The 11,474-nt window shown below is 35.3% G+C and overlaps 1 protein-coding gene across 2 annotated transcripts in view; it reads right to left on the reverse strand.

Moving 5' to 3' along the window:
- Positions 1-1,394, reverse strand: part of LOC109721703 — a 10,913-nt gene extending 9,519 nt beyond the window's left edge. The window contains exons 1-3 of one of the 2 annotated variants that reach the window (XM_020249446.1): positions 1,338-1,394; positions 726-1,040; positions 65-361 (exon numbers count right to left, since the gene is read on the reverse strand). In XM_020249446.1, coding sequence (XP_020105035.1) covers positions 65-361; positions 726-1,031 — 603 coding nt within the window. In that variant the 5' untranslated portion in view covers positions 1,032-1,040; positions 1,338-1,394. Of the gene's footprint in view, positions 1-64; positions 362-725; positions 1,302-1,337 lie in introns of those variants that run through there. The other variant, XM_020249445.1, reaches the window with a different exon arrangement.

Consider the following 11,474-nt stretch of genomic DNA (forward strand, 5'->3'; position numbering starts at 1 on the left):
TGAAAAGCAAAAAAAAAAAAAAAAAAAAAAAAAAAAAAGAGCGAAGAGCTAGAGTAATTAGTACCTTGAAGGAAACTTTGGGTGGCTTAGGCTTGGTAGCCAAGAAGAACACAAGCAGTCCGAACGCGGCGCTCATTGCAAGCTTCCACATCACTTGAAATAGGATGCAGACACAAGGCGCAGTAGGATCCAATGCCAAGAACCTCCAGACCCCACTCCTCCTCCCACCACCATCCTCCTCCTCCTCCTCCTCCTCCTCCTCCTCTTGCCGGCCGGTCACAATCCTTAGCACCTGTCGGCCACCTCCGCCGCCGCTCCCAAACTGACCATCTGCGCTCCCGCCGCGGCCGCCGTATGCTACCTTTTCAAGATGTTAAAAAAGATTGTCGTCTATTATTAATTAGCTTCGACTTTTAGTGTAATTAATTATTTATTTATTTTTATGTTGTATAATAATATTAAATCAAGCTCCTCAAATCAATGAATCATTTACATAGAAAGACACAAAATGGTTATTTTTATAAGAAATATTAATTAGACCATTGTTTGATGCTCGGAGACTGAAGTTCAAATGACAAATAAGACGATGGAGTTACAAAATTTAATTTTCTCGGCGCATTTGGGACTTTTAAAAAGTTTCGAAACTATACATAAAAAAAAAAAAAGAGAAAAATAGAATATTAATGAATATCGTTCTCTGTCGGCTTAAGTTTCAAAATGTACACCTTCTTCTCGTGGAGGAAGGAATTGTTGGAGCCGCGGGAGGAGGAGTAGCGGGAGAGGGCGAGGCGGTGGGAGGCGTCGGCCGCCTCGTCGCGGTGGCGGTGGTGGTGGCTGACAAAGGTGGTGACGGCGACGTCGTCGGGGGCGGGGAAGGGGGAGAGGAAGGCGGAGTTGTTGTCGGAGGGGGGGTGGGTGCTGTTGGCGTGGGAGGTGGTGGAGGGGCTCTGCACGTAGTAGACGGCCGCGCACGGCGAGGCGGAGTAGTGGAAGAGAGCTTCTTGCTCTTCTCCTATGCTTTCACCAGCCATGTTTAATTGCTGTGCAGTGAGGAAGAGGTGTAGCTTTATATATATGCATGCGGAAGAGCTATTGTAGGAAGTTTAGATGTCAATTGAAATTAAAAATAGTAGTGTTATTATTCGAGGGAGTGAGCTAGTTTTAACTTTTAACTAAGAACAGGTATGAATTCATTATCTGGGACTTTTTTAAAAAAACTTTTAACTAATTGAAGAGCTTCTCATTGAAATTTTGTTTGTACAGATTCCTATTTGAAACCTGCTTAAAATGTAGAGCATAAAAAGAATGGACGAAAACAATGGGACTGTTGCTCTTACAAATTCTGATGGCTCTTGGCGCCGTTATCGAAATTAGCTAAGGGACAAGGCCCGTGAGTACTTTTTTAAGCTATATTCTTGTGAGGATGAGCAAGCTAGTAGGGACCCTATCCCAGTTTTCACTCCTACTATTGTCCTGTGACTGATTTGTCTAATGAGGAAATTCATTAATAAAAGAAACCCTCTGTAAGTTATCTTTCATATGAATGTTCAATTAGTGCCGAGTTTAAAGAATACTATTCAGAAAAAAAAAAAAAAAAGCTACACAGGTTTTGATATATAATTAGGGAAATATGTGCAGTTTGGTAATGTTACAATATTTTTATGAACTTTTCATTTTTGGACATTTTAGAGCCGATTTATTTTACCTAAGATAAAATTCAGACTAAAGTAAATTTTTGGAGGTGCTAGAGTTCAAATGAAAATGACTTTTCTTATGTTATTTGTTTGTATACTTGTGGAACTGAAATTTTTCAGTTCTGCTATTTGTTTGATAGAAAATAAATAATATAAAAACTGCAGGTGTGAGATATAAGTTAATATTTATTTTTTTTTTATTACTCTTTTGTTTTTCCCGATAGACCGATGTCAATTTTGTTATTTTAAAAGATTTGAGTTTCAATGAAGAAGAATTTATGGCCAACCAAACAAAAGAGTGGGCATTTATAGTCGAAAATTATTTAAACCCTTTCCACTTTCGGGAAAACAATCACGCCCTTAGTCACTGAACTTTTTATAGTACCGCAATTGTATTCCCAGCTAGCCCTCATGTGTCGTACGTCCTAAATCCCTGAACACCGGAGAGTTAGTAGCTCGAGGTGTGATTGTGTTTTCTTGTAAAACTAGTGTAGGAACCCGCGTGATACGGCGAATATAATCATATTTGATTAAATTTAATAATATAAAAAATATTTTAAAACTTTTAGAATAAAATTATAATTTAATAAAAAATAACGAAAGATAAAAAAAATTATAGGAGAAAAAAATGTGTTACATAAAAATCGGACTCCTTTGTATCCTCATTTAGAGCATTTTCTACTAACACCGATGCTTTCGTGAAATATCATAGCGCCTTCAACCCTTTTTCGGCAAGTCCTATACATTACAAATATAAGTGGTCGACATCGAGGAAGAAAGGTTCGAGACTAGGGTTAGAGTTCGACTCACTCGACGTTGACGGTGAGAGCGAGGGCGGTGCGCTTGCGGGCTTGAGGGGAGCGGACGTAGTAGGCGAGGTAGTTGTCGAGAACGCTATTTGCCGTGCCCACAGGCTTCTCGAGCAACGATTCTTAGAAAATAGAAACTAATGAGAGGGAAGTCGAAGTAGCGACGTTACAAAGAAGGAATTATGAGATGGGAAGTCGAAGAGACATACGTTATGAAAAAAAATTAATAAGACGGGAAGCCGAAGAGGTAGACGTTATAGGGAAGGAAAGCCGAAGAGACCGCTTAGCCATTTGGTTCAAAAGAGGGGCAAGTGAGGATGAAAGATAGGCTGCCACGTAGTAAGATTAGGGGAAATAATGTTAAGGTATAGATAAGATAACCATTATCTTGCCCTTCGTGGCTTTTCAAATTTCAATGCACCAGAAATCGGTCTAAAAAATAATTAAAAATGCTGAGCACTACTTAAGTTAAGGATTCTGTCAATTTATCGGAGGGAGACCCCAGAGAGAAAATAAATATGAGTAAAATGATTATATATTTGTGTAGTACTGTAGTGCGAAGGCGCCAAACCAAAGAAGATATATCCCGAGAAGTGTTTCTCTTTCTAATGGTGATGATTTCCTCATTTCATTTGCTGCATAGATATAGATATTAAAAAAACTCTAAATCTGGAACTAGCACGTGCATTTTCGAAAGTACGGAGGTCTCTATATTTGTAAGTTATTTTTAATGATGAGGCATTCGATTTGACGATCGATTTTGTTAAACATGATTTAGGCTATTAGAATTATTTAGCAACCAAATTTTATAATTTTTTAACTTCGTTTATCTAGTAACGAATAGCCTCAAAATGAAGGGATGAAAATAAAAATCTTACAAAAATAGTGATAAAAGACTCAAATTTTGAAGCGTAACTATTGATCTTATTCTTGATATTAAGTAGAATTTTCTATTAAAGTTTTATGTAAGTTGGATTATTCTACACTGTTAAATTTACAAGTGTGTCATATCGGCCATTAAAATAATCATTTTTGAAACTCTTCGATCACTTGATAAATGACATAAAAAAATTATGAAAATTGATTTTTAAATAATTATAATAGCATAAATTATACCTAACGAAGTCGATCGTCAAATTGAATGTCATATCATTAAAAATGATTAACAAGCATAGAGGCCTCATACTTCCGAAAGCATAGGAGACGTACTCCTAAACCTAAATGATATTCAAGATACATAATGTGGTCCACAAAAGACATTATGGTCACCGACCGTCTCTAGCGCAAGTGGCAAAAGGTTTGATGGTTGGTATCCAAAGTTCCAAGTTTGAATTCTAGTTGATTCACATTTTCATCTATGTTTATTTCTAAATGAAATAAACGAAGCGGATAGCATGCTACCTATCTCTCTCTCAAAAAAAAAAAAAAAGACATCATGGTTGTTTAGATTTTAGAATAATTTATTCGATACAAAAATTTTCTTGAATGATTGGAAGTACGAGTTTTATTTTTTCACTTCTTGGAAGTTCTTATTATTTATAATTTATAATTTGGCAGGATAAATTTCATCTACGAGGTGAGTTATCTTATTAAAAAAACTGGCTTAGCTTGAAGACCGAATACCATAGCCACATTCTAAATATTTGATCACCCTCCTAATCTACTTGATATTAGATGCCTTTTGAGTAAATTGAAGGCATATACTATTGGATATATGTTTATGCATTTAAACAAAGGCATAACAACTTATTTGGATGCCGAAAAAAATTATCTTAACTTTCGGTATAAAAGTTTTCGTAGTAATTGAAAAATATGAGTGATCTTTGCTCCTTGAAAGGGTTTTGGCAGTCATGATTTGATACGATATCATATTTCATTCATAAGTTAATTATCTTATTTGAAATGAAATGGTTTGAATGCCGAATATGCAATTTTATATGAGACATTAGAGCACATTCTTTACTTCGGCCCACAAAAGAAAAGTCTCATACTGAATAAGAAATTCAATTTATACCATATTCCGACGACCAAACAAAATCAAAGAGATACCCTGATGAAGATGTTCGTGTACAAACAAGACCTCTATGTTTAAGAAAGAAAAGAGCATGTGAGATGCATTAGGGATTGAGATCTACTTAATCATATTACATGCTCTTTAGAGGACCATGATGCATATGAGCTGGATAAGTAACTTTACATATGGAGGGATTTTCTACTGCATATCCACTTTCCTTGAGGTTAATTAGTATATTGTTTACAACATCATTATGAGAGGGCATTATTCAAAGAGCAAGCATGCTAGCAATATGGACTAGAGAGCAAAAAAGTATGAGTGACTTAAAAGGCAAGGGTAGCTACAGGATCATGTGATCATGAGATGAATGATCATTTCCCTTATTTTAGATGCAACTGGGTCACATGTAATTTGATGTAATTGAGTTGGTACCATGACTGCATGGGGCATGCACCAGGTAGTGGTATATATATTTAGGGTTAATTTCATTTGTACCCTCACAAAGTTATGAAATATCATAAATACCCTTTTAATTTTTAAAATTTCACAAAAACCCCTCTAAATACAATATTTCTTTCATAAATACCCTCACCGTTATTTTTTGCTAACTTCCATCAACATAGCATTTTTTTTATTTTATTTCAAAATATGAAATTACCATTTTATCCTCAATTTGTTCACCTTTTGTTTAAAAATCAAACTTTTTTCACTTATTTTTTGATATTTATACTAAAACTATCAACTATAGGTCATTTAAGTAAATCCTTGAAGTTTTTATTAATTTTTTTTTTGAACAGAAACTTATTTAATTTTATGTACTACGAAGTTATTAAAATTATTAAATTTGTTTGAATCATTAATGGATTAGATAAAATCTCTAGTTTAATAATAAAAAATCATTCAATTTAAAAAAATAAAATTTAAGAAGACTTTAATTAAAAAGTTAAAATTAGGAGGCTATTTCACAATGGGTTGTAAATGAGGGGGTCTCCATATATTCAAAAAAAAATTGTGAGAGTGGTGATTAAATTAAAATAGAGGGTAAAATTGGTATTTTGAAGCTAATATTACAGATTGGTAGCGGTGAGGGTATTTTTGAAACTTTTTCATACTTTTGGAAGGCAAATATGAAATTTTAAAATTTTGAAGGGTATTCATGAAATTAGAACTACTTGGAAGGGTATTGAAGAAATTTTTCCATATATTTATATATAAAACTAGGGCAGTTCACACTGCTTGCATTTTGTGTGCACAGAAAGGAAGAGGAAACAGTTGGATTTACTGAATTCAGTTTTGAGTAAGGACTGTCTGTAATTTCTCCCAGTGATCAGTTGATTGGAAAATTATTGACTAGGGAGGACTTTGCTTTGAGGAAAGTTCAGGGCTGACTGTAGAGGGTTTTTTTTTTTTTTTCTTCATCTTTCTCTTTTCAAAAAAAGAAAAAAGTCCAGACCACTGAAGACTTTTTTAAAAAATAACCATATAAAATTTTATAATTGAATAAATAACCTTCCAAAAAATTATTTAGTTAAATAACCCTCCTTTTATCAACTCAATATTACAATAGATAATTATGTTAAAAGTGGTAAATTATTCACTGCCTTCAAGAAGACGACGAACGATTTACTGCCTTTAAATTTTCTACCAAAGATGTGAATCGTTCACCGATTCACCACTTTTAAGAAAGTTCTCCCCTCACACCTAATTAATAAAAGATGGTACTGTAAATTCTCAGTAGGTATCTTTAATTCCATTCATAATCATTTTTATGACAGATTTTTAATAAATACCTCAAATTTCACGAGCCAAATTGTTGGACAATATATCCCAATGTTGTCTAAAGCCGTGATAAGTAAAGCATGAAGTCCCTTAAATATTCCATTTAAGCTTTCAGAGATCGAGATTTGTGGTCATCAACACAAAGTATCGTCCTTCATCAAATGCCCTTACCCACTACTCTTTGAGGTATCTACTGAAAATTTATCGTTCTTCAGCTTCAAGAAAGCAGTGAACGATTCACCACTTTAATAGAAAATTTAAAAGAGAGTGAATCATTCATCGTCTTTTTGAAGATGGTGAATGGTTCACCACTTTTAGCAGAAAGATTCACTATGATACTGAGTTGGCAAAAAAAATGATTATTTAGCCAAATAATTTTTTTCAGAAAGTTATTTAGCCAATTGTAAAGTTTGGAAAAAAAAAAAAAAAAAAGGCCGATTTCACATCCCTATTCCCAATAGTAGAGATGTAGAGATGTCAATGGGTATGGTTACCTGATATTTACTGAATCTGAATCCAAATGGAGCAAATTTAATTGATACTAAATGAGTATAATTTTGATTATGGGTATAAAAAAAATAAAAGCCTAATGCCTTCCAATTTGGATATGATTTTTATCTGTACTGTCGAAACCCGAATCTTGATGTTGGTTACTATTATAATGCATGAATGCATGCTTCATATTATATTTGAATTCGCACTTTAGAAACTTAGATTTGAATATAATATTATTTTTTAAAATTTGGTAAGGAGAAATTACTGCTTTCGAATTTGGTTGTGGGATTCGTTGTTTCTGTCAGTTTAATTTGGTTACAGAGACGGTCTGGATCCGATCTGTTGCTCTAAAATATAGAAATCCAACAAAGCAAACATGAAACCTTCTTTTTTTCTTTTTTTTTTCTTTTGTTTTTTGGGGTGCAGAACAGAAATATCGAAATCAAAACAGAAATATCAAAATCAACCAGGTCGGTTAATCCATTTTGGACTTAAAACTTATTTTCTGAAAGTAGTTCGAATGATAGTGTAGATTAGTAAGGCTTATTTTGGTATTGAGGTCTATCTGTCGTTATTAGATAAAATGGAGTTAGAAAAAAACATATAGAGATATACTTATGCGTTCTCCGGTAGGACCGTAGAAAATATATCATAGCCGACTCATTATAATATGCGAAGCGCAATATTACTTACAGAAACAAACAGAATATTTTTCACCGTACGTTTTTCACCACATATGCAATCTCTCCGCAATTTCAAACGAAGCTAAATACAAGTTGGCACCCCAAATAGAAAATGCGTTCGGTGCTTTTAGAAAGAGCATAAAAGTTATTAAGGTGGGAATGTACGAGAGGCCCCCTCACCTACAAGACATAATGAAATGGTCCCTCAACTTCTCTTTTTTTTTTTTTTTTGGAAAAAATTAAGATACCATCTATGTGATTTCATAATTTTTTATTTTAATACCATATGGTTAAAAATGTATCACTTCATACCCTGTAGCTTTATTTTTCTCTTTCTGTTATCCCCTCTGTTTATTTTTTTTATTAAATCAGTAACAAAATTAAAACCAAAAGGTACTAAAGTGAAAATTGGGTAAATCACAAGATACTAAAGTGAAATTCGATAAATCATAGGTGGGGTATTTAAAGTTTTTTGTATATAATTTAACAAAGAGTTAACAGAGTCGTTGACAAAAAGAAAAAAAATAAAGCCACAGAGTACTAAAGTGATACACTTTAAACTACAGGATACTACAATGAGAAAGCACGAAACCACGGATGTGCTATTTGATGTTTTTTTTTGTGTGTAAACAGTTAATTATTTTGCATAATTAATTGGTTACTTTACAGCATAAATATAAATATATATTAATATTAGCACTCATTCATATATTTGTTTTACCGATGCAGAAATAAATTGATAGCATGTCATAAATAAGATTGTCCACTTATGTGAGCAATCATTTTTTTTGGGGACTATAGAAATCAAGCGAATAATGAGGCATATAGAGGATCAATTTGAGGTAAGTCCCATGATCTATGTGAGCTATATAATTAGAGCCAAATGTGAACCATAGTTTAGCCCATGGGATAGCAAACAAATGGAGAGCTTTAGTTAGACACTTGGAGGTGACTAAACTAAGATATGCATGGTAATGAGAGAGGCCTAAGCTATAGTATGTGTTTCATATACTACATATATTTGGGCAACCATATGAGAAAAAATAAGTGAATAGATTTTTGCTTCCTTATTGTACGAGTCTTTATGAACATATGTGTAATATCTCAATAGTCCCACATCGGATGAAAAACGATATTATGATTGGATATGCAAGAGACCATTGATCATAATAATAATAACTGGGTTTAAGTATTTTAGGCTAGTAGTTTGGGCTCAACGAATAATTATTGCTAGCGGGTAAGGTTGGTACTTTTGATATCAGAGTCAATTTATTGGCCGAAAGTGTGAGGTGGGCCGCACATCCTCTGGTGATCTTAGACCGAAAGTGTGAGATAGGTCTCACATCGCTGGATGATTTTACGTTGCTTGTATGATAGAATTGATGAGGACATCAGGACCTTTGATTAGATATATAACAAATCACAGATCCTAGTAATAATAATTAGACCTGGATAGAAACGGAGCTATGATTAAATATATAAGAGATTATAGACCTTAATAATAATAATAATTGAGTTAAAACATTGTGGGCCGGTGGTTTGGGCCTAACGAATTATTATTGTTAGAGGATTTGGTCTTTACATTTTGAGATTATATTCTATTTATATTTGATGTCCTTAGTAATTTTTTACTATGTCATAAGGTGCAACTTTGACATGTTTTCTATAGCTATAAGTGATGTGATTTTACATAGCATTGTTGAGAAAGCAATCAATTTTAAACTTAGTAGCATAAGGGCTTAAAAACTAGTTAGATTATATTGAGATAATATGGCTCATTATAGATAGGTTGTGTCGAATTTAGATAGCAATATAAGCATGAGAAAAGTGTTATGATATGCACAACAGAAATTAACATGGCTTTTTGGATGATTAAAGATGTACTGCACCTAATAGTTTGGGACCTCACAAGTCTTATAGTTTTGAGAGTTGATGTCCCTAGAGTGGTCTTATCTGGTTTCTAGTGTAAAACTTTCAAAATGCAAGTCGACTTGACGATTATTGTGACACCCCAATAGTCTCACATAGGATGAGAATGTGGTTCTTATTGAATATATATAAGACCATAAACACTAGTGATAATAACTGAGCTTATGCATTTTGGGCCGGTGGTTTGGGCTCAACGAGTTGTTATTGCTAGTGTGCTTGGTCGTTAAATTTGGTGTCAAAGTCAATCACCAGCCGTAAGTGTGAGATAAGTCTCGACTGAGCCAAGATCGGAATGACAATGCGACAGGCTAAGCCTAGGTCAGGATGACAAGGTGATAGGCTAAGCCAGGGTCAGCTAGGGTCAGGATGACAAAGCTAGCGAGACAAGTCTCACATCGCCTAGTAATCTTAGGCTGTGTGTGTGATATAGCCGACGAGAACGTCAGGACCTAAAGGGGGGAGTATGTGACACCCCAATAGTCACACATCAGATGAAAATGGGGTTATTATTGGATATATATGAGATCATGGACACTAGTAATAATAACTGGCACTACAGAAAAAGTCGCTTATAGAGGCGGTTGTCAAGATGCAGTTGTTGCAACCGCCTCTACCCTAATATGTTAGGGACATATCAAAGGCGGTTTAATACAACCGTCTCCATATCTGGAAAAAAAAATCTAAAATTTTCTCTTTCCCCCCAACAATCCCCTTCCCAAAAAAAAAAAAAAAAAAAAAAAACCTAAGTTAATTTCCCCCAAAAACAGATCTTTTCCCCCAACCCCCCTCCTCCCAAAAAAACCTCATGTGATCTCCCTTAGGCGGCTCCTCTTTCTCCCCGGCGGCCACGACTGCTCTTCCCTGCCGGCTGCTCCGCTCCTCCGACTCCCGAGCCCTCTCTACTAGGGTGACCCTCCCTCTCCCACCCGCGCAAGTCTGCTCCGGCATCCCCCCTAAAACTCATATGTGCACCTAAACCTTCCCCACAAACCGTCGGCCCGCGGTCAGGCCCACGTCCCCCCACCTCACTGCTGCCGCCTCNTTTTTTTCTATTTTTAGTTTTGCTTTTTGTTATGAGAATTTGTTGAAAGAAATTTATGAAATTTTTGAAAAGCCACAGCTGTTGCTTTTGGGAGCCAATTTAGCTCGGCCCAGACCCAACCCGACAACCCCCATCTGAACTCGGGTCCAAATTATGGATTCGGTTCAACCCAACCCAAATCCATTTATTTGGCCGCACGCGTCATGGCGGGAGAGAGAGTTCATTACAAATCTCGCTCCTCCCTCTCTCTCTCTCTCTCTCTCTCTCTCTCTCTCTTTCTCTCACACACACTCTCTCTCTCTCTCTCTCTCTCTCTATATATATATATATAATTTTGAAAATGATATATACATTTTTTTTTTAGGGAAATCGTCCGAGAGCGAAAATTTATTTATATAAAATAAGGCGATACATAATTTAAAAAGTTTTCAAAAAAAAACCAAACAGTACATTTTTTGCTAGATAGATCCCAATTAACTAGTTGATCAGCTTGCATGGTATTCCTGGAGAAGCGAGAATTCCATCCAAAAGAGAAGGCGTGACATTCGTCGGTGAAGAACTGAAGCGTTTTGAGCTTCATTCTAGTGTCCCAAGTGAATGACTCGGATTGTTCAGATCTAAAGTGGATCGCTTTAATAATCAATGTTGAGTCCGAGAATATTTGAAATCGTTCTCCTGGAAAAAATATCCAAGAAAAATTTGGCTGCTTTCGATACTGCTTCAATTTTAGTTGAAAGCATCATGAACATTTTCAGCGAAATCCGAAACGCGTAGGCAAACACCTTGCCGGTTAGTAATGAGGACACCAATTCCACCCGAATCTCCACCTTTCCAACTACCATCTACCCAGACTTGCAGTGAGAAGTCCGAGTCAACCGGCACTGAAATTGCATCCGAGGTGGCGATTCTGTATCAAAACTCGTTTGTATACAATGAAGTCCAAACGCAAGCTCTCGCGATAATAATGGGAATTGAAAATTGGGAGCCTTTGAATACCACTTCGTTGCGACCCTTCCAGATGCTTCAGAG

The sequence above is a fragment of the Ananas comosus genome, linkage group 15 (genome assembly GCF_001540865.1).
Source record: "Ananas comosus cultivar F153 linkage group 15, ASM154086v1, whole genome shotgun sequence".
Taxonomy (NCBI): domain Eukaryota; kingdom Viridiplantae; phylum Streptophyta; class Magnoliopsida; order Poales; family Bromeliaceae; genus Ananas; species Ananas comosus.